The sequence below is a fragment of the Athalia rosae genome, chromosome 4 (genome assembly GCF_917208135.1).
Source record: "Athalia rosae chromosome 4, iyAthRosa1.1, whole genome shotgun sequence".
Taxonomy (NCBI): domain Eukaryota; kingdom Metazoa; phylum Arthropoda; class Insecta; order Hymenoptera; family Athaliidae; genus Athalia; species Athalia rosae.
Genome location: NC_064029.1, coordinates 7351683 through 7376385, shown reverse-complemented (window position 1 = coordinate 7376385; position 24703 = coordinate 7351683). Strand labels below are relative to the sequence as shown.

General features: G+C 42.6%; 1 protein-coding gene across 2 annotated transcripts in view; it reads left to right on the top strand.

Annotated features, from left to right (window-relative positions):
* The first annotated feature begins 7899 nt into the window (after positions 1-7899).
* LOC105692751 (probable serine/threonine-protein kinase tsuA) overlaps positions 7900-24703 on the top strand; it is a 36261-nt gene continuing 19457 nt past the window's right edge. The window contains exon 1 of one of the 2 annotated variants that reach the window (XM_012412170.3): positions 7900-9699. In XM_012412170.3, coding sequence (XP_012267593.2) covers positions 9582-9699 — 118 coding nt within the window. In that variant the 5' untranslated portion in view covers positions 7900-9581. Of the gene's footprint in view, positions 9700-21188; positions 21928-24703 lie in introns of those variants that run through there. The other variant, XM_048653489.1, reaches the window with a different exon arrangement.

The window sequence follows — 24703 nt, the reverse complement described above, 5'->3', positions numbered from 1 at the left end:
GAGTTCTTTTGCTCTGGGTATATAATTCGTATGTTCACGGACGTGGCATAGTTCGTATCGTTGTACGAAGTTTCCATGGAGTATTTACTACGTAATAACGGCAAACAACGAACATATTTGAGAGAAAAAGGAAATTCAACCGTCCCTTCAGATGACGCGAATCACACCCCGCTGCGATGAATACCTGAAGGAATACCGTGAGCCTCGCAATTCGATCGATTGTTGTATGATTCATGGTAACATGCGACTCGTCATTCAGCTACCAGGAATTCTGGGGTATGAATAACCCGATGACGTTTATTATTTGTTGCCAGTATCGTTTTCAGCGCAAAGTGATCCTAGGAATTAATCCACGATCTGTATCGCACGAATGTTACAAATTGTTTATCAGAAATCGCACATTCGCATCTACCGCGAATTATTTTTTCTATTTTCATTTTTGCTACACTAGCGTTAATCGGAGCTTGCGATTGATTTCTGGATATGTATAGGAGGTGCACGTTCTTCTTTTTGGAACGAAAGTTACAACGAGCTGCGGTGTTATTACGACCGAATCTACGGTCTGCACCACCCCAAACGGACCGCACATCGACGATATCTAGGTTTCGTGGTCCAGGTATGCGTGTATCTCAGCGTTCGGAGATGCGAGCGAGGCATGGATCGGCCGCACTGCGCCATCCTCTCACCCTCGTTTTTCCATCGTCATGGAAAAACTCTCGACGAATAGAGTGCACCTCCGCTTTTATATGATACCTGGGTTATATAGATACGCAGGTGTATTTCAATGCTTCATTTTGCGGGCGTTGCGAACGTTTTCAAAAAAGGAAATCCTGAAGAAGGGAAAAAATCACAAATGGGATGGAAACAAAATCGATTCGTTCCGCTACATCTCGTAGCGATCGTCGCTAGATTCGAAGATGTATTTTGCCGGGTGATTTGTTTTCTAACAATTTTTGAATTCGGGGTGGAAAATCAATTCATCGATTCCACATCGAGTTTACCTTATAAATGGCGTAATTATGCTCGTTACATTCCATATATGGCACCGTTCGGTCGTACCATGTGGCAGGTGGTGGTAACAATTTTAAATGGAAACAAACAGCCTCCATAAAACGTTGAGTTAAATTAATGGGCAACCGCGTATGCACGTACGCGTATACCACGGCATATGCATTAGGCGTTTCGATGCAAATCAGCTCGCTGTATTTTATGCAAATTAATAACGAAACATTAATTCGCCGGGGGGAATAAAGGAGGGGCGAAAAATCGACGAAGAAAAATCCGATCGTCGATCATCGCGCGATATTTCCTCTTTCGTTTCCACGACTCCAACACGCCTCCAATATCGAGTTTCGGTTATCTGAATATTCGGCGAACGGTGTTAAATACCACCCCTGCAACCCCTATCGACAACCCTTGCTTTAAGCCGGTGCTGCCATCCAGGTAAAAAATCCCAAACTACGACTGAAAAACCGACTCGGTCGAAACCGAGGGTTTCTCACCCCGCGCGTTTTCCCCTTGGTAAAAAAGGTCGCGACAAACCGCGCGCAAAATTCGCATCGATCGTCGCCGAAAATCTTAACGACCGATAAAAATCGCGAGCTACAATTTTCATTAAATATCACATAAAACGACCAGTATTCACTCAGATAAGTGCTCCGGTGCGTTTATACTGATAAGTTCGTCGACTGTTTCTTTCACTTATTTACTTTTCTTCGTCACCCTCGGCACGATTAAAAATTATCGGAGTAGGTTACCAATTGGATCACGCGGCCGCGACGCATTTAATATTTTCCGTTCCCTTCGGCATTATTCATCAGTTTTTATCGCGTTGCGCACTTTCGAGACGCGCGTCGTCGGATATCTTCGATCGAAAAATTCTCTAACAATTCGGTTCGTTTCTGTACAACACATTTTACAATAGAGTCGAAAAAACGGTGGGAGTAACAATGACGGGGATAGCCATATAGAGTTCACAAACGAAGTTACGTCACGTCTGAATAAACAATGGTATAAAGTTACACCCAGCGGACGATTTATTTATCAATCACTTCACGAATACACGTGCGCTCGGGTCGTTTCGCGCGCTCGTACGTACAACGAGCTAATAAACGAACGTAAGTTACGGAAACGTCGAGTCAACATCCCCCGCGTGCATTATGAGCATATTTCTTACGAAATTAACCGATTGTCAGCGAGGATATACACGCGTCCACTCGTCATATCTGAGATCAAATCGTGGCGAATTAATGCAACGAAGATTTGTTGCCACGGCTGATTAAGTCGTAATTATAGTTTAACGGTTGTTGAACTTACACGATAACGAGCAATTAGTCACCGCCTCGTGTACCTATCCCCTGCCCATAAAAGATTCCGCGGTTACTTACTCTCGTTCTTGTTTCTCCTTTTTCCTCCTTTCTTTTCTTCTCAGCTGTGCTTTCTTTGACGCGTAATCGATACCGTAAACTCCACAGATCGAATGCTCGTTAATTCCGAACAACGTGGCTCTAAATACCCGCTACGATCGCGGAATTATCTTCCGGTATTCTACACGTAGAACTTTTATACTTAAATAATCCTCTAATGAGTATACGTAATTAAATTAATTCTACATCGCTCGTAATTAAACTATAGGGTGAATGAAACGCGTCCGATGCTATTATACCTTGCGGTAAAATGGCGTTAAAAAACTTTCCGACCTTAGAAACTCGATATTTCTTTTCGAACTTTACCAGAGGTGTATAGGAATGAAGATCGAACGTCGGTTGTTTGAAAAATTTTCAGAAACAGATAACATTAAATATTATCGAAAATAATTAAGCCGCGCGCGTATAAACTTTGCTAATATTCCGATCGTGTTTTCGGACGCCGGTTCGTTGATTATAAAATAGTATAATGAGCCACGTAACGCGTCTACAATACGAACTGAGATGAGAAGTTGAAAATCAAGCAAACGTTTGCTGTGCGTGTGCCTCCTCGCTCACATGTATATATGTATATAATACGCACGATTTACCGCCTCGGCTGCAGTGCGGTGAAAGCGCGTAGGTAATCACCGTGTAATGACCGGTGTCTTGAAAATTTTTCGTTTTATTATAATTGCGTTGATTACCTTTTGTACGAGTTGTCACTATCTACGCTTACTCTCAATCTCGTCGATGTCCCGAGTATATTTTACGAAAGATAATGGGACAAAAATGTCGGTCGAACGTCTCGCACCGTGACGCTCGTGTGTTCGCGACGTACAAGGAGTCGTACGTATACTCGCGATGCATTCGTGTGTAACACTCTAATCTAAAAATGAAATCTCTCTCGCGAACCAAACGAAGTAGATCCGCGCCGCCCCAGTAGCGCGAAGGAAACATGTGTGTAATAACAATTCCTGTGAGTCACGTTACTTTATACGGAACGATCCTCATATCTGCAATATCTGTAAACCGAACTCATCTCGAAAGTTTATTATCGTCGGTCCACCTGCATAGAAATCAATTTCAATACACACACCGCTGCGTTTATTTTCACCTATCGTGACGAAAGCAATAGCGCGAATCCCGCGCCGATTTTTCGACCGCCGTTTCATTTAACCCCGTCGGACAGTGGATGTTACGGCAGAAGTTCCCACTCTATCCAGCCTGGCTGTGAGAAGATTGATTTTATTTTTCGGGAAGTTTTTTACGCGATTTCTTCACGCACAATTAGGTTCATGCCTTCGTGCATGCCGGTGGCGGGACGAACCCGCGGCTAAATTTGGACCCAGACGCCTGGCTGTCGAGGGTCTTTTTTTTCTTCTTTCTTTCGACGGGCGAAACGTCGAGTCTTCGTGTAACATCCTCATTCGAAGATAAGGATAAAGTTGATAGACTTATTTCACCGAGACACTTAAGACGCCTGAAATTTAATACCTTGCACTCCGTTCGTAGAAGAAAAAAGAAAAAGAAAACAACGCGTCGATAGGGAAAAGAAGAGAATTTCAACTGCGATTATCGACTGGATTTATTGTAGATTTTTTTTTTCTACTTTCAACGCAATAATTTAAGGTTTCGAATGGTTTTCATAATTTTGTCGACATCTTTTTCTAAAAGTTAGCAGTATTTATTTGAATTAACGGCCGACAGACCCCCGTCCACCGTCTTGGGAATATTCTATGAAATATTGTTGCACGAGGACTCGATGCGGCAGCACATCGGAATGAAAATAGGAAAAAAATCAGTTCCATTGTCAGTCAATTTCGAAGCGCGGAGATATTCACCCTTTTACGATATTCCATGCGTACGTAATGTCGACATACCTGTGTGTATTTTTACTTCTATTGTTTCAAGATTCGCTCGACAGCGTGCTTTGAGTATAAAAATAGACGAGCAATATCTCTCGCGTATTTTATTGGAAAAGCAGAGAGGTAGAAATCAATAGATGAATGAATGTATGAGAAAATATTACCGGAGGAAACTAGCTACCTCGTGTACTGCACAGCGATGATTTCGAATGGAGGGTTTAAATATTTTCGCGAGGATTCTAAAATAACCGCTATAAAAATATTTAACAAACACGTGCGTCTGTAAATCACGCGATTTTCCGCGTATCATAATAATCCACGCCTTGACTCATTGCTGCAGTCCGCACTCGCGGTCAGCGAAATAGAAAGATAGAAAAAAAAAAAGAAATCAGAAAAACAAACCTAATCATATACCATTTTTTCGCACGTTGTACATACGTACAACGTAATCAGACCTTCCGAATAAAGTATACATATACGCGCATGTTTAAAATTTTGCTGAAGGGGAAGGGAGCTGGTTACGAAATTGAAATTCACCTGCAGTCGGTTCAGTCCTGTACCTACGTTGTAATTAACTAATGACTAACGCACTCGCCTAGACTCCTGTTTAATTCACCCACACGTGAATCGCACGCGTGTGTAACCTGTACGTGCGCAAACGTTATTTCGACAAGTCGCACGTATGCAGGAGTATATCCTGTCGCGTGTGAGTCAATGTCGGAGTCCCCCGTGACTTGAGTTTCACGTTTGCGAAGACCTGCAACGTTTGGTTTATTGAATTTTACCACCTACGAAAACGCAACGGACTTTGCGATTTAATTATAGGTACATCGTCCGTGAAATTCTCCAGTATAGAGGATTCTTATCTTCGAAATTACGATGAAAGTCTGTGAATTTTTTTGCAATTTTTGGGTCGAAAATTAAGTATTTTTAAAACTGATTGTACGACGCTTTGCTCACGTATTTTGACCTTAGGAACACGAATCTGAAAGTTAAATTAAGCTTCGACTCGTAACTATTTTTTTTTTCATCTCAACGTCAAATAATAGGCGATCACTCGGTATATTTCTCGAATTTCTATTACTTCTGTTCATCGCACGTATAAAATCCGCATCGCCAACGATGCCGAATAGGTACGTACGTACGGTACGTCAAATATCTGAACTTTTTAGCTTAGCCAGCTGTAAATAATTATTTTTGAACGCGTCTATAGTGACTCACTTGAATGTGGTATTGCTGCACATCCGGGCATATGCAGCGTTCGCTATACGTATATATATCGCTTCGCCATTTGTAAATGCGAACTGTTTTTCCACCGCCGATATTATAAAAAACGGCAGGCATTCAGTTGTAAGGCTCGCAGCTTACCTGTCACGGTTAGACTGCAATTATAGCTCTGAAGTTATCATTAAATGTAGGTCGTTGGAAACCGATGGCGATCGTTTAATCCGAGAATATCGTTGCAAAATTAACGAATGTCTTGACTAGATTCGCTCTGAAAAATTCCCAGATACACCAGCGGTAGGTTACGACTCTACCATAATTCGGCTAGATATAATTAATATTTGACAATTCCCTACGCAAGTAATCTGCATGATAATAATAACAGTAATAATAAAAGCATAATCATAGATAGGAGTAGACGTGGAATATATTTCGTTTTGACGTCCGTAAGCAAATGATATTGTGTCGGATGATTGTATTATCGGCGTATTTTTCATTGTTTCGCGAAAACCATAGACGGAAAAAATTTGAATTTCATTGATTTTTGTTTACGGTACAAAGAGAAATATCGTCTTCAGTGACGGTGGCGTGATATCAGAAATCTAGAAGATAGTAAATGCTAATTTCAATTTTTGTTTCTACACATGGAATTCAGCTTCTGCGCCGAAGGGGTAAAGAGTTCAATGTCATATGTAACGCATATGACGAATACGTACATCGCCAAACTCACTATTATCTCTCCTATGTTCTGAAAAATGAATCTCTGTTTCGTCTCACCCGATACAGATTTTCGCGCGACATTTGATAAGGTAAACTTCGTTGATCACCGCCGTTTTACCGCAAACGCCACAAGGAATGACCATAGCACGCACGGTTCACCGGACCAGATGCCGGTTTGCGGAAACCTCTTCGAATGATGAGGCGATTATATACTTATGACTAACGAAGCGCACCGGCTGACCTATGCAGTTTAATACGACGTTATACGAGGTATGGCAAACCGTGCAACGGTGCAGCAGTTTCTCGATGCAGAAAATCGTCGTATGGTAGATCGATTATTTCTATTATTACACAAACTGCACGTCGAGCGTGAAAAAAAAACGTGAGGGAATCTGGAGCGTTCTGCCCGCGAGGATTCCCACTTTTTGGTCTCGGGACGTTTTCGATTCAAATTAAAGCTCGAGTAGCGATAATTTTCCCGGCTTTTATGCCAGTGGCGATGTTTATACACCATAGCCTGACCCGAGGCACCCATATTATATATTTCAATCTACAATGGAGACAATAAAGTATAAAATAAACGCGGCGAAATGAGGTTCATTGTTGTTTAGTGAGGAAAGGTGAGCGCTAAGTTTGCCAGATCCAATTTCGGTTTTTACATTATACCCCGTATACCGCCGCTGCACGTATATACCCGTCCCCGTATATCCTCCTCATTGTCCGGCTTCTATAAAACCATTCTTTTTTTTTTTTTCTCTCTTTTCTCTCTTCTTTTCTCTTTTTATTACGATTTCGACAATAAGACGAATCCGCTAATACGTCGTCACACGATATACGCCATGTCCCGTTTCAAAAACTCCCCTTCTGGATATCACCCTGCTGCCGCAAGCAGTCCGAGCGCCGTAGGATTTTATTTTATTTCTGGTATGGTTTATGGTGCCCGACGTGTTGGTTTAGCGGCGTACGGTATATATACATATATACATATACATGTGTGTAATAAAACGAGACGCGACCATCTGAAACTAAATCTCCAATGGAAAAGAGCTACTTTGCAGTTTGCATCGGGGTGACCTGCACACAATGTTTTCTTTAAGGGTCTCACAACTTCGATCTTTCGAGCCCTCCGGGTCTTCACTTTATGCTTACTCAGGAGCCACAAAAATCCCGCTAAGATACACTACACCCGTACACCCGGTAACGCTAATCCGTGAAAAGGACTCAGCCGAAAAACACGTGCGTGTGATCGAGTTTTGCTTGCATGTGGTTTGCTAAATTTCAAGTGCCACCGTTCGAATAACAGTCATAATTGACCAGATTAACGTCAATTCTGCATAGTATTTTATTATTTTTTTTTCTTCGCCTACCCCCCACTCGTGGAATTTTCATCCCCGAAGATCGATTCGACATCCGAATTGTCACAATTATATGTTACATACAAATGCAGCGAATAATTCGACAGAAAGTTGAATTAAATAATTTTTAATTCGACAGAATTGAATTCAAGTTGACAATTTCCTTACAATCGTAACGAGATGCTGGTCGTTTTCGAAAAAAAAAAAAGAAAGAAAACCAAATTACATCCCACGCACCGCTTCTCCTAACAATTATTTTTTGACGTTAGCAGGTGACCGATTGATGTCCCGAAAATTTGTCGGTATTAATTTTACTGAATTTCCCATTTGGGGGTGAGAAAAAGGAGGAAACAATATGATACTCATGTCGGGGGTTAGGAGACTCCGTAGTCGGTGCGGTCGAAGTGGGGATAGAAAATCGGTTGGCCGAGGAGCGTACGGAGTCTCCTGTCTCCACGCAGCTACATGTTCAGTCGCTGGCTGAACGCCCGCCATGGACGACGGTGGGGGGCTACGAATTTTTCGTTCTTCGACGACAACGTGTGCTTACTGTTGTTAATAGTAGATTCACGGAGACAGGACACGATAAGCGAACGGATAAGCGAGTAAATAAATAATCGGAGCGGTTTCAGCGTTACGAATTTAGTGGATCTAAATGGTGAATGAAATGGGATTGCCCGGACGAGCGTAATAATCGATTGTCAGTTCGAAAAACGGATGAAGAAACTGATAGACGAACGGACTGTTGTTCATCCCGGTAATAAAATATGAAACAGTGAATGGTTTTGGATTATCTACGGTAAATTGCGAACTACTTTTACGTACGTTGAAGAACGGCAAAGAGAAAGAAAGAAAGAAAGAAAGAAAGAAGGAAAGACAAGACGTGCTCGCGTGAGACTCGAATCAAGTTGATTAGACCTGATTGTTTACAACGAGTTTTTCTCTTACCTTAGAGAGTTCAACGACGCGAGTTAAAAGTGTATCACGTTTGTAATCGGTATCATCATCATCGGGCAGCGATTATAAGTCAATGACAGTCGTCTGGTGTTTTGATGCGAACGATAGAAATTTTCGTTTTTGTCGCCAGTTGTTTGTGTAATTATTTATTATCTTCGGCTCGTTATTTCTCGTGTAAAATTAGTGAGTTTTTTTTATTATTTAAAACATCGTGCAAGTGTCATTATTTATTATTTTTGTTAAATTTTCCGTCTTACGTCCACGTTTATTCGTGTCGTCATTTTTTGTAACCGATCGAGACAGAAACAATGCCGCTAAAAATGAATCGTTCCACTTTATCGCGATAAATAAATTAAAGAATAAAATTGATAAAAAAAAATTATTGTTAAATTATCGCGAATGACGCATATCCCGTAGCGATCTGCGACCATATACATATAAAAACTATTGTAAAAGAAATAAGATAAAAAACTTCGAGCTAAATAAAGCGTGGATATTCAAATTACTCGATAAATATAACTAGGCCAAATATTTAAAGCGTTGTTAACGAAGAAGAAGCAGAACGCATTTTGACAGACAGCTGTTCTACGCTGCTCTTTTTTGATTTTTTCTCTCTCTCTCTCTCTCTTGGTCTTATTTTTTTACGACGCAGCTGATCCGGTTGCACGCTTTGCCAACTAACGTACTTAAATGCATACAATTGTTGAATCACTTTTTTAATTCGGATTTATGAATGAGCGAGAAATTAATCGGGGGCAATTTGTTGAGGAGTCCGAGAGACGTTCCTGGAGGACGTGGAACGAATAAACTGTTATTGAATAGAAATTCAAAAAGTGCGGATTGAATCCAGGAGAGAAACGAAAATTATAAACAAAAATCTCACGTCAGGACGGTGATAGGAAGATTATCTCGCATTGTGTGTTAATTAAAGACATGTTTAATCGTTATCTGTGTAATCTGTTTGATCAAAAACATAGTTTAACATAAAAAAAAATAAGATCAGTGTTTCGTTGTTCCTGAGGATTAAATTAGCTGGATTAATTTTCATCAACATGATGATGGCTCCCCCTCAGGTCGTCGGAGTCCTCCTAAAGAAACCCGGACAACACGACGATCCTCAACCTCATCCGAGAGTGCCGCCAACGGATCCGCAGGAAATAAAAATTCGAGGTAAATCTAGAAAAAAAACAAATTTCTCACTCTACATTTACTGCAAATATTCTACGCGACGCAACGCGTAGCTTCCCGTGAAGTCCTGCGCTGCTGAGAGGCGGAGATTTTAATGCCCAAAAAGAAACGACGTACACACACACACGCGCGCACACACACACAGGTATACCTATACCCCACACTTCGGGGCTCTGGGAACACGTGGTGAATATTTGACCGGAATTATAACTGTACCCTTGCGAATCGGCAGATGCCGGCGATGATTAATCTTTTTTAAGGGTAGGGTCTTCCGGTGGTGCTGCTTGTTTGGCAGCCAAGGATTACCCCGTCTCAAGACAAGCGTGCTAAATTTCATTGAAGTTCTTTCGAGTGCAGTGCACGCCGCTATTAGTTTTCAAGTAATTCTTTGAAATTATGGGTCAGCTTTTTCGCGGTGCACGTACTCACCCATGTAAGCGCACTGGTCATGAGACCGACGTGCGGTTCAATCGCAATCGGTAACGAACCTTTTTCATGACTAAACCCGGCCCTCCTCCCCGCGTATGAAAATCTTATTTGTTTTAGATAAGTTTTTGTACGACGTGAGGTGTATTGTAAGTGCGAAAATGATTCGCTAGAATTTTTAACGTACACGTTTTACTTCGCTCGTGTGTTCTTTATCGTCACGAGGTACGACACATTTTTGTTTCCTCAATCGAAACGATCGTGATTCATTCGCGTTGGAAAACAGGAGGAAAAAAAAGGAGGGAAAATTCGATACGAGTGCACAATCGCCGATACGTTGTAACTCGAAAAATATATCGTGAATCGTTCAGCAGGTGGATGGTAACGAATCTGTAATGCAGACACCACAAAAATATTATTCTTCTCAATGTCTCGAGCGTCTGTAAGGTATCCGTAACAAAGTTATGCAATTTTTCGTAGCATTATTGAATGTGTATAGGGTAATCTATACGATTATTTGCAATAATCAGGTGTATAAAATTACATTTTTACCTACTCTCGATCACCGCGTGAAACGAATAACCCCGATTATAATTATGTATATCCAGACGAAAGTCCTGAAAAAAAAAAAAATTATTTCGAATGAAATTTGCATTTCTTCACAATTTTTACTCGAAGATAATAAATAAATTAACATACAGAAAAGTTATTACAAGCCTACTACTTTCACCGAAGTAAGGTCAGAAACATGTCTATAATAGAAAGGAACTTTGGCCCGATGGATATGGTCCCCGAAATATCACGCCTCCGATATTTTCTTTTTTCTCTTTTCGCTAAACTCCCACCGTTGATGCTTTTAGTATAGAGAGCGAACACAACGGGACCATTTTCTTTTTTCGGGCGTTACGTACCACGTTCGGTGTATACCTTCGGTTTTGGCATACTGTATACGTATATGCGACGACTTTCAAGGTGCAGGGGTAGCGAAAAGAAGAAAAAGAAGAAGAACCCTGCGTGACAGCGCATATCCAATGGCAAACGCCAACCGAGCTGACTTCGTGATTTACCATTCCTAACCCGGCTGCACACGTATATCTGTACATACATATACATATATACCTAAATGGTAAATATAGGTGTACACGCCGTGCATCTAATGTAATGTAGATTGTGTTGCTTTAGGTTACGCGTAGCTACGGTGCATTCCGTGTATCGCCGGACTAACAATGAGAGACACGCGTGGGCCTGTGTGCGAAAGTTAAAAGAAGAGATAGTAGCTACGTTCCGTACCTAGCGTATCGCCGTGTATACATGTACGTGTGTAGGGAAAATGTAAAAAAAGAAAAAAGGCAGCGAGTAGGTATGTCTTTCTCTTCGTCGGTGGGCTCTAATACGAGGTGAATAGGTCAGCAACGGTAGGTAGTAGGTTACCCGGCCAACTTTGACCCTACCAATAGGTATACACTCGCTTATATTGCGGAGTGTACAAATATAATTATCGGAAAGCACGTGTATTTTTTTTGTACGCGTATCAAACCCTTCTCCATTTTTAACGGCACCCCATTTTCGATCTATCCGTTCTACCTTCGCAGTAGACTCGCGCACCCATTACCGGACTGTTATTATGTATCACCGTTTAACCGTGTAAATTTTTTTTTCTTTTTTGTTTACGCTCTCCGCTCTTCTCTCTGTTTTTTTTTTTTTTTGCTGCCTTTGCTTTTTATGGGGGATGAAAAAGGGACCCGAACTCGGTGTATGCCTCCATTTACCCTTCTCTACTTATCAGATAATCTCAATTTGTTGCTGCTCCTCTTCATTTTGTACCTCTACACGTCGTTCGATTCTTCTCACAGCTGTGCGCTACGGTACATCATAAATTTATACGCGGAGTCACTAATTCGGGGCATACGTTGTTTTTTTTTTCATCTCCTTTTTTTCACATTAGTTCAAATTTACGTGTACCGAAAACGTTGGAAAAGTATTCGGAAGCAAAAAAAAAAAAAACATGTACGTACATCTTAAATCATTTTATTTTATGTACATCATAACCCCGAACGACACGACGACGTCCCCAAGGAATTTCGAGTGAATCATAAAAAGACCATAGGTGCCTACGAACAACCCTTTCTCCCCGTACGTATACGGTGTATACGGTGGCAAAAGTCTCATGAGAAAATTCATTGAGACGTTCAATCGAAAGCCCACCGGTAAAAAAACCTCGTAAAATGAATTCGATTGTTTTCTTGTCCAGATTTCTGGAAGTCGGTGGGAATAATTCGATCGGTTTTTACGACCCGGGCGGCCAGTCAGTCGATTCCCCCATCCGCTTCCGTAGGTGCACGAATTTCTCCCATTCATTATATTATATTTTTATTTCTTACGCGTAAATCGGAGCGAAGCGCGAACTAACCGAACGATCGATCGACCCTCTCCGCACCAGGTACCACCCTTAACAACGGCGACGCGTACGTTTATCGTCGTGCGGTCGATGCACGGGGCTCGGGGTGGTCCCGTTGGTACATTACTTTTACGATTCTCCGTACCCGCATTAAACCGAACTCTGTCCCCGTAGGATCTTTCAAAGTTTTAAATCCCCGGAGTGCTCTGCCGACGGGGCGTGGGGGTCTCGCTGTGCCTCCACTGACGCAAGGCCCAGGGGTCCTACCCGGCAGCGGCTCCTGTTGCGGGACAAGGTGCTCCGCCAGCTCCTATATACCTACACCACTTTTTCACTACTCTCTCGCTCATATTCATTCAAAAGATATATATAGCTTTTTAAATTTTTCCTCGGCCAGTTCGCGAAACGTACGACGTACGTACAACGTGCATACATACCTATACTACACCGGGGCCTTATAATGGCCACCGGTGCGAGGGGGGCCAGCTTCTGTCGACCCATTATATCCCTCCTCTATACACACGCGGGGACCCTACGCGTATTTTTCCCGAGCGGAAATTTTATTTTTCCCTCTTCACTCCCATCAGCTGTGCAGCGATCCTTGTACGCGCGGCACCTCCTACGTGCGTTCGGCGGCTCGTTCGTTCGACGAATCTTATTTATTGTCGTTTATTATTACGCAAGACTCGGAGAAGGACATTTACCATTTGATTTTGTCCTTTGTCGCGGATTTATATTGCTACGAGTGGATCGAAAAGCGTGTACTTATACCGGTGTTCGTATATCGCAATGGATCGCTAAAGATCTCGAGGATTACGGAACCGGGATTCATCTCCGTCTGGGTATACCAGTAGGTACGTGCAGCGCACGTGGTATGTAGGGCTCTCGGAACAACAAGCTAGAAAACTTGTCACGAAGAATCTAGGAAATCATAAATTATTATACACGTGCAACCTACGTGTAAACGTGTTGCACATGTATGTACTTACTTACTTTCTTAACCGTACGACCATGTGACACTTTCTAGATCAATATTACATACACCCACGACGCTCGAATACCTCGATGCGCTCGATCGTATAATACTCTTGCGCGGCGCAATATCCTCGTCGATATCAGATTTACTTGTACGTTAAATGGAAGATCGATGCGCCTTTAGAATCTCGCCAGATATTCCGTCGTGTGCACGCGCTTCGTCGCGAATGTACAGTACTTACGTCTGAGCTTTTTCATCCGAGCCGCGCTTTTGAAACGCAGAAATACCTGTCTCGTTTTCTATAAACCGAGGCGGGAAAGGGTAATCGATTTTCCGATTCCACGCGTCTCTGTGTAGCGCCGTTGCGTACAACCGAGCTTAACGTGAGAAATAATGATAGCGGTATTAATATTACGAGAATATCAAACGTACGACGACCGAAGCTCATCTGCATTCCCGCGAATGCGAACGCGATCCTGAACAATGTTGGACACCGTCCGCCGCGTATATTCAAGCGTATGCAGATTGGCTTTTAAATTTGCTCTCATTGGCATCGCCTAAATAACCGGTGGAAACGTGGTCGTTCGACGTCGATTTTCTCGTGTTCGTTGAATACGTGCCGCACGTTTCTATATACCGATAGAAATTTTATACGGATCGATGATTGGTCCCCCGCTTCTTTATTTACGTGCGATATACATATGTGTGTAAATGTGGCGACGTTTATTTTATGTGTACCGGTTGACGACGTCGGGTTACATACGCTCATATACCTGAATTATATATCCCACACGTGTACCTGTTCCTAGTCGGTAACACTAGACTATCCGATGAATAAGAATTGATAATACCTGTTGTGCTTCGTTCGAGATCCAGTCATTTATATTTATGTGTACATATCTCGTACGCTTTGATACGTTATATGGTCTAACTATAAGTCGCGTCTAGTTCACACTTACGGTGCAGCCTTCGCCTCGAAAACTAATCAAGCGTTACACAAGCGGTGTACACGCCGGTATACCTCTGCTGACCGATAGCCTTTATTTTATTTTTGTTTTTTTCCTTCTTTTTCTTCTCACTCTCTCGCTTATTTTATTTCACATCGGTTTTTTTTTTCTTTTCCGATACTGCGAAAGGCGGAATCGGATGCCTACGGACATTAGAACGCCGGATAATTTATCCAATCAGCCGTGACTCTGCGGTCAACTTTTAAACGAAATATCTACACGAAAGGCTTCCTGTACCTCGCGTACGACTCCACGTATAAATATACGTGTATTATACGCCGATCCGGTCGCCATGTGAAATCATTTATGGCTCGAATTCGATATTTCCCATTTCGAGGGAAAGACGGAGATCAAATTGCAACGCGTGGATGGATTCCTCCGTACGTCGACCCGACGACGACGACGACGAGTATTTCTGGGGCAGCGCGTAACGGCGCGAAGAAGTTACTTAACCTCCTCAAACGAATCTAATTGCCAAAACAAATTCCTTCGCTCGACTAAGCCGCGCGTCTTCGTTGACATTTACTCCGCGAACTATTCGGCTTCGCGATATTTCAAACGTCGAAAAAGGGGTGCTTTTTTTTCGTCTTCTTCTTCTCTCGGTTTATCACGCCCCCCACATCGCGGGGTGAAACCGAGCATATTTTTTCACCATTTTTTTTTTCACCCGCTTATCGACGTTAACCGCCAACGTTTCCGCCTCGCCGCCCCGCAAATGTTACCGAACATATTTTACTACCCGCTCCCTTATTCCACACCCCTTGCGAGGCTTGTTGTTCATGGCGTGACGAAAAATACCAAAAACACGCGAGTTCTTCTTTCTTTTTTTTTTGATAATTATTTCTTCCCTGATGCGATACCACTAGATAGCTACTACCTGCTGTTTTAATAAAAAAAAAAAAACTTTCGAAGCGTATCGATGTAGACCAAATCATTGACTCGTGACACGCGATGTATCTCAGATGATGTATTCTTGCACGACGCGGATGCGTGTGAGGACGATAAAAATTCAGGTGAAAATTGCGGGGTAGACGAACGTGTTTCGTCGATACTAGCGAGTGATATTTACCGCGAGCTCTACCCTCAACATTTCGAATGGAAATGTCACTCTCGGTAAACGAATCGCAGCTTGTGTGTGCATCCGTCTACTGCAATACAACTTGTTGTAAAGTATCGATCGTCGTCAACCGTCGGTGGTATGGTATATCTATGCACGAATAATGCCGTACGTGGGGCGACGTACGTACATATGTATAACATTTGCATATAGATATGTGAAATTGTTGGAATGAAAACCGCAGAGGTTTAGAAGGAGTTTTGTTATCTGCTAACAAGTTGCGGTAACGTAACGTGTATTTCATACTCGTACCAGCGTCGCTCTGCAACTGACGACAGTGACGTATTAAAAATAGTTATTGATTTGTAAAAAAACAAAACAGGAATCGAAAGAAAAACCGTCATTGTTCCGCACTTGTAGCGTAAGTTGTTGACTTTTCTTTCTTTCTTCTTCTTTTTTTTTTGTTTAACGACCATCGGTATACGCGATTGTCCAACGATGCCCAACTATATCATATACGTATTTAAAGGGAACATCGTCGTGACATTTTTTCCGGAAATCATAACCACCTCGTCTTCACTATCTCTCTATTCCTAGTTGCGTCGTACTGACCTCGACGCTTTTCCGGTTTTTTCTCATGGTGTGAAAAGAGCGAAGTTTTCCGAACCCCCATCGATTCTAGATCGATCAGCTGCCGCACTTATCTGAAATTGTACAATGTGACCATCGCGTCGCTAAACTGTCGGCGGTCTTAACGCGCCCGAAACGAACTGGTCGCGTAGATATTGCCGCTGCATTCGAAGCAGAAGAAGCAAAACCATACGGAATTCATCCACGTGTGAAGACCCAGTGAAAGGCGGCAGACGGGGACTACTACGACGCTTGTGACCGACATCTGGAAATCCTTACCTATCGCACCGATCCTCTGTGTGGCTAAGAACCTCCTGGCCCATAAGACCATCTTCCAGTTTTGAGACGGAAGCGCGATCGACTCGCTGATCACGTCGCAAACTTTTTGTCCTTTCTGATCCGATGAAACCGTGCGAATGCAGTAATCTGGATTCGGGAATAATTAATCGTTGTTGTTTCTTTCCACCTGTTCTCATCGGGAGAGATAAGAGGGAAAAAATGACGTGGGGAGGGATTTCGAACGCCGCGGCATGATTCACGGTATTTTAGAATCTTTCTTTCGCGTTTTCACTTACCCGTACTCCGTAGGTATCGCGTTAGCTTCATCTTGCCTTAAAAGTCCTTTGACCAATTGGAAAGTTGCGAGGCACATTCCGATACGTATGTCACGTACGTGTATTTGTACGCGGGGTAGTTGGATCGAAGAGTCTCGGTTTTGTCGTCCGACGAATGTGACCTCTGTGAGATAATTAATTTCGAAACGTATTCGGAAAATTAATTGCGCTCCGAATCCCCGTGATGCAGAAAATGCGAATTTCAACAGCCGCGGATAATCCAATGGAACGTTACATCTGTCGATAATGTTCGATATTTGCTCGGCAAAATTATAACGTTGCAATGATTTTCTCTGTTATCTGAATGAAATTTTGTTTCATTCCGCGACGTACGATACATTATAGATTGCGTATCTATGCTTGTAATCGTGAACAGTCAAGATTATTTGAACTGCGGTCACCAGAAATCTTTCGAATATAATTTTTGCGGTACGTACATACACCGTTCACTCATATGCTGTGTATAGGTACACCACGTACGTACGTACGTATTGCCGGAAACTCGTATCCGCTTTTACAAGATTATTTAATGCGACGGTTTTACGCTGTTGCACGATTACGATCTTTTAAACCGCCCGTACCAAAGCATTAATGTATTATTATTATTATTATTATTACGCGAATCCGTGAACTTTGAATCATTCGGACGGACGTCGCGACGATCGAGTTGAAAAAACTCACCGCCTGCGGAATACTCGCGCACCCGATGACGCCGATCGGATTTTTCAAGGAAATAAATTTCTACGATTTTTTTCTCTCTCTCTTCTTCTTCTTCTTCTTCAACGCCCGATTCGAGAACGCTTCGAGTTACTCATTGCGTTAACGTTGCTCAAATTCTTTCGTAGAAGCTTTGCGAGAAATTCTCGATAGTCTCGTACATCGTGGCGCGAAATGTGGTGCGGTACAAGTTTCCTAACATCCAACCGAGGAATATCAAACGCTACGTATACGATTGCGAAAAATCTTCACTCCGAGTTACCCATATTCCTGTGCACCGATCCGCACGTTTCTATTTCCCACATTCTCGCCGACGATTTATCTATTTTTCATTAGAACGACGTGCGGGTCGGCGAACAAGTTTTTAAATATTCCTGGTTTTTTTTTCTTCACCCCGCGGAAAGATCCGATCATTTTTTCCTCTCGTACGACTCTTGGGTTTCCAGCTGCATATCCTCTCCCTGACCATTCGGTACTTCACCAAATTGCAGAGGCGGAATTGCCGCTGACGTCGACTCTGCGACTGCAGTACGTCAAACGGAGTGAAACCGAGAGAATTTTATCGGGCAACGTTAGCAGGAATTCAGATATCGAAGAGGAGATAAATTCGTCAGCTAGTGGCTTCCTTCGACTGCGCGTAGGCGCGTCATGTCCGCTGATTTAATAATTTTTCTTCTTCCCAGTTCTCCGCTTTTTTTTTTTTTTCTATTTTTTTTTTTATTTATTCCGCCACGCGCCACGTTCGAAAGGACGGACGATCTTCACCCGCGGGGTTATCGAGGCGCGATTGCGATCGGTTAACGTCGCACACGGTTTACCTGAACGTCGTGGAATAATGTAATGTACGGTAACGAAACAACGCGACTCGGTAACTATAACGGAGGTTTTCTCCTATCGAATAACTGCAGCGTTTCAAAGGCCTTTGCGGCGAGAATATTTAACCTAGAATGCCAAATGAAAGGGTAATTTTGCTCCTCTCGAACGCGTCCATTTGACGGGCCGAATCGAACGCGCGCCAGCGTCGGGTGTACGAAAGAAACGAGCTTACGTTCGAAATCGCGTTGCGCCTGGTATTCCAGGTGTCGGTTGGTTACAGTTTGAAAATAGAAATCGGTATGCAGCTTTCAGGTTTCGGAGTCGTTAAATTTCATTCTGTATCGCTGGCGTTGTTACAACTTCTACGCGTGATCGATCCATCACCCCGTAACATATATGTATGTCGTTACCGGATTTCACGGTTCCGATGCACGGGAAACTGTCGATCCACATCGGATAATAATGAAAAGTTCAAAGGTGTCTCGGGGTTGACCTGCGGACGACGTGTGTATCGCAGTCGTGCGCGCCTTTCTTCTTGTCGCACCTGATAGAAGTCGACACGTATGTAGAACGTGCTGCGCGACTTATCGAACAAACGTTATACAACAACCTTTCATTTTCTGAATTATACACATTTCGATTCGAGGGTTCAAACGTCAGTCGTAGGGCGTCGAAGTTTTTAATGACGTTTTTTTTTTTTTTTCAATGTGGTGACCGTTAGCTTCAAATCCGATTGTAGAGTATTTCAGATGCTGACGACCACGCCGAGCCGACCGGAAGCCCTTCGATGAAATCTCATCGTGTTAAGGTCAATTAGTTCAGTTTAGTTTCGTAAAACAACACTACGTAGGTATGAAAATTTCCATCCCTCTCGTCCGTTCGTATATCGTGTTAATTCTCGCTGCAGTTTTCGTGTTTTTTTTTTTTTTTATTTTTTTTTCTCTTGTTGTATTTTTTTTGAACGCAGGGTGCAGCTGGGCGAGGGCGGAGCGGAGGTGGAAGCGATATGATAAAAGGCGAAATTAAGCCGGTAACTCGACGCTGACGTTGGTTGGTCGGTTGGCTGCTGCACTTTTGATATTCTTCTTTTCTGTATCGCATCAGCGGCACATCAGCAGATTAATTAAGGTAGGTAGTGCAGCAGCTCTTCAGAGAGTGTAACGAGCACTTCGCGGCGTCGCGGCGCGGTGTAGTATACGGTTATATGTATACATATATACGTGTACACCGAGTCTCAAGTGGATATAATTAGACAGCTCTCTATATCGCGAGTGTGCGGGGCGCGGGCGGGAGGGGCAGGGGAGTAGAGGGGGAGAAAGAAGCGGTGTAAAATACAGTCGACAAACAGACGTATCAACTCGGCGGATTTTATATGTACGAGGGAAAGAGGAAGGGAGGGAGGAAGGAACGGGAGAGAAATAAAGAGAGAGAGGTCAGGACGTTGCACCGTTGGCTCTGACCCAGTGTCTTTACAGCCTCCAGCGGTCCAGCGCTTCACTGATTCGACCCTCGAGCCTCTCGACTTCTCTCTCCTCGCTTCTCGACTACCTCTCTTTTCTTCTCACAATCGGCCGTAACTATATCTTATGAGTTCTAAGAGCGAGATAAACGTCTTTGTAACCAACTGGCGAGAAGTGGAGAACGTCGAAGTGTATCAAGGACTCCTTCATCTGGTATGCCCACTCGCGCCGTTGCTAAAACTTTAACAACGAACGAGTAGACACGTATCGTAATAATAGATATGTTTTATACATAGGAATTCATGACATTCTGCTGCTTCTTTACTCGTACGTCGCACGCACACGTGTAAATGCTTACGTTACAACCGCGTATCGTCATTTCACTGGGCGCGACTTTTATTGTCCTGATTTTTTTTTTCCCTTCTACTTCTTCTTTCTAATTTTTATTGTAGGACGTACGTACGTACGTATATCACACCTATCGCGTTACCTTCCGCTCTTCAAAGAATTGTAAAACTCTACGTAAATTATTATACGACGAAAGGAAAGAGCTCTGTCGTACACATTCGAACTCCCCGGGTACGCGGGAGAGACAGTGATTTTCACGCCATGCATATATATTTTTACATTATTTTTACACTCGTGCATCCTTTTTTCGTCTTTCGGTATCGCGCTGCATCGTCGAGTTGAAACACGAACGCGATATCTTGACCTACCTTCACCTTGAGTATATTTTTTCGTCCGCTTGCATCTCGGGCTCTTGACTTTCGAAGCCGAAAATCTTGACACCGTGTAATTATTTCGTATTTATAATTGAACTGGATTTTTGTATTATTTTGTCCTACAAACGACTAGGAGCTGGTATATACACGTATGGTATATACGAAATGAACGGTACAATCGCGCCTTCGCGTTCGACTCGAATTTTGTTCCTATATACGTGATACACGTACATTTCCTGAACAAACTGTCTCGCGCTCGTTGACGTCAAGGACTCTAGAAGTTTGATCGATATTATTCTTTCTTGTTCCTCGTACAATTATCCAAATGATCGGGTAGGTTATTCGTAAAAGCGAGTCTGATGATTTCCAGTCTCTTCTTTTTTTTTTTTTTTTTTTTCCTTTTGATTTTCTGTGCGTGACGACGCGTCCTCTAATAGGACGTGTCTCTCTGAATACGGTATGAGGGAGGTGGTGGGTAGCCCCGTAGGTAGCAAGAGTTTCGTCGCATCCGTACACGTATTTGTTTAGCCAGCTGCGTCTCGTTTTATGAGATAAAGAAAAAAGGGAAAATAAACGAAAAGGGAAAAGGACGGCACAACTTGCGCTTAGGACGCGAGGGCGGATAGAACCGGAAGTTACGGGAAATGAGAAAAAAAAAACAAAAAACGAATTTCAAATCTTCTTCGCAAATGCAATTCGCACGCTTCTGCCTAACCGCTGCCGCAGAAAATTTTATCCATTCGTGAGTTCGGTGAATTTTTGATGACTGTGCTCGTGTAGTTTTTCCACATCCATGCAATGTACGTACCACTGCACCGGAACTGGTTTCCGATAGTTTATCAACGATCCCATTCTATTTGTTCCATTTCATTCGTCATGCGGAGCAGAACACAGTCGTGTGACGCATATAAATATGCTGTCGGGATACGTATCATCTCCGTGTGCGGGGATGATAATTTATTTTTTTTTCATCAATTATATATAGATATTGTTATTCCGTGGGGCAAATTAAAGCAATCTACATGAATTCTATGTATTTAATTTACATACGCGAACACGAGTGTAACGATACGTACACGCGTAAACGAGCGAGCGAGCGCCGCCGCCGCCTCGACAAATCGACGAGAAGGACAAGAGAAACAAAAAAAAAAAAAAAAAAAGGAAAAGAAAAATTGAGAAAGAAAAAAAGCTTGCAGAATTGACAGGCGCTTGGACTGCCGCTACTGCTGCTGCTGCTGCTGCTGCCGATATACATGGAATATGGTGGATGAGGTGGTAGTATGCGCCGTGGTTTTACTGCTGCGATAACCACACACTTCAAGTCTCGAGTTACAAGGAACGACGACGACGGTCAAGCCGAACGACCAAACCGACTCGACGCTGCACGGTCAGTATCGCCATGCCGTACCCGCACCGTACGATGATGATGGAGAATTTAAATATAGTATCAATCTCTTACCGGAAATATCTTACTCATCGAGATTCTTAAAATCTACATTTTTATCACGGCTTTATCCTAGATCGCCTCTTTCTTTCTTTCCTTGTTCGCGTTTTTTGGCGCGTCTTTTATCCTCGTCCTCGGCGACTCTGACAATTTTTTTTTTTCCACTCACCCTTACCCCTACTCATACGATTACCGGAATGGTGAAAGTATCGTAGGTACAACCGTCGATTTCTCAATGAATTTATCATAATTATTATACACGTAATGTATTGTCTGGTGATTATTTGCGCTTACGCTGCAGTACGTATATGATGCGAGATAAATCTCCGAAGAGTGTGACGTCAGAACGGCCAGGTGCAGGTTATGATATGCAAAATTATCGCTCAGGTGTTTCCGTTTCCATTCATAATATATACATATATATATACATATAATTGTATGCATAACGTAATTATGTACGTAAACGATAAAACTTCTCTCGTATTATATGTATACGCGCTACGGGTTATACGATCGGGCGCAAATATTACGAGCGTCATCATTTTTCGCCCTGATTGCAATTACACCGAGCGACAAAGTGTTCGCAGAAAATTCTGAGAAGGACACAATTATCGTCGGATATCGTAATACGATATCCGTTAAAAATAGAATTCTGGATAAATTCTGCTCCCATATAATTACGTATATTACCTCCGTGACGTCATTATCCAGGCTATACGGTAGCCTTATAAGTTTTATCGAGGAGATTTATTGTCTTATATCCGTACCGTAACTCGCACTCGTGCACCGGGACGAACGAGCGAAGAAAAAAATGAGAAAAGAGAAGAAAATATTGGGGGCGGGGGGAAAAATTTTATCTCTGCCGGAACGGTGTCGCATTAGCCGGATATTTTTTATTCTCATCAACTGCAACTGATTATATTGTACATACGTGCACCTGCACACATTCATTACCCGCTTCTTTTTACTCCGCGGAGTGGTAATACTACGACGAGGTGTACGATGATGAAATGAAGCTCGCTCGAGTAATTGTTACGTTGTAAAAAGTTCCCCCCCCCCTCCCCGTGGGATCGATTATGTCCTCTGTATAATTACGATCATCATAATTATCACGGTTATTCTGCTTCAGGTGTAAAATTGCAAACGGAATGCGTTTAACTTATACCCACACCGATCAGTTTCTGCACGCGGTATCTTTTTACGCGGTATTCAGTGTCTGCGAAAATCGATTCATCCTTGATAAAAATTCTTCTTCCACTGTCGAGGACCTGTGAGCGAGTTTTCCGTCAAGTTTTCTTTCTTTTTTTTTTTCTTTTCGTTTGTCCAACGGTGGAAATTTGAAAGTCTATCTCGAAAGGCCGCGAGAAGCACGGAGACGTTGGAGTGAAGCTATCGCGAATTTTAAAAGCTCACTTGTTCCGAGAGCGTTCGATGCCGAGTACCTCTTTATAAATAAAAATGTTGGGAGTGAAGACCCTCGGTGGGAAAGTGAAGAGTGACTTCGAGTTCAACTACTTTTCTATGTACATATACCTATGTAGGAGCCTTACATTATACGGTGGTGATAATGTAGGCTCATCTTACGTTATACTTTTTGACCATATAACGCTATTTAGTGCCGTCGTGTTTGTTCGTTTTCCACAGCCAACCGGCAAGTCTTTTTATACTTATCTCCGAAGTCGTAAAAAATCTGTAATCGAGACTCGTAAACCGGGATATAATCGAGATGACAATGTCTCCTCGCTAGTGTATGTGTCGAAATGTAGACCGTACGTCAGCCTGTACACACACGATATATATATATATATATAATTCTTTTGAAAATTTTACGCACTCGGAATACATGTGCGTACGCGGAGTACCGAAAAAATCTCCTCGCGCTCTGCCGCAACTTTTATTCAGGGTAATAATAACGAAGAACCCGCCCCAGTTCGGCATTTAAATTTTGCTCGTAAAATAGCCAAAGTTATATTACGACCTGCCGCTGCTCCTGCAGCATCTTCTTTTGCGGTCCACCCCGTTCTACTGAAAAGAACAATGGGAGCGAGGAGATAAAGTAAGGAACGATTTTTCGAAGGGTGCACGAGAAAAATCGAGCGAGTCAGTTCCACTGACAAAGGAAAATAAAAATGGAGAGAGAGAGAAAAAAAAAAAAAACCAGATAAAAGGACCGGGGGCGTATCCAGACGTGTACCGTCGACCTGATGCTCTTCGTAATTCGTGTTCTCCTATCCTTTTACAACACAAACAGGGGGCTTTTGAAAATGAGATGAGAAAAAAAAAAACTTGCGGTGATTTAAACCCCCCGGTTTGGTTCCTGCAGCAGCCAGCAGCTTGATTCCTATGCGTCAGATAGATGCGGATGGCGATGATTATTCAAAAATTACTGGATATAAGGTTGATCTTCGTTTAGCTCCGGACGACTTCCCCTAACTATTTTTGTTTTTTTTTTCTGCTTCCAATTTTTTTTTTCTCTCACACCATTTGACAATTTCGTATGTATAATTAACTAATGGAGATCGAGCGACGATACGTTCTCGTTATTAATGACAGACATTTATTTTCTCCAAAATATCACCATCAAACTCGTAATATTTTTTTTTTTCTTCTCCGGCCCATGCATTTGCAATTCTACTTGGAAAGATTTCTATTTCGGTACGCGCCGCATCGTCGTCGGATGCGGGTACGAATTTAAGGACGATTTTTCGCACCGCTGCGG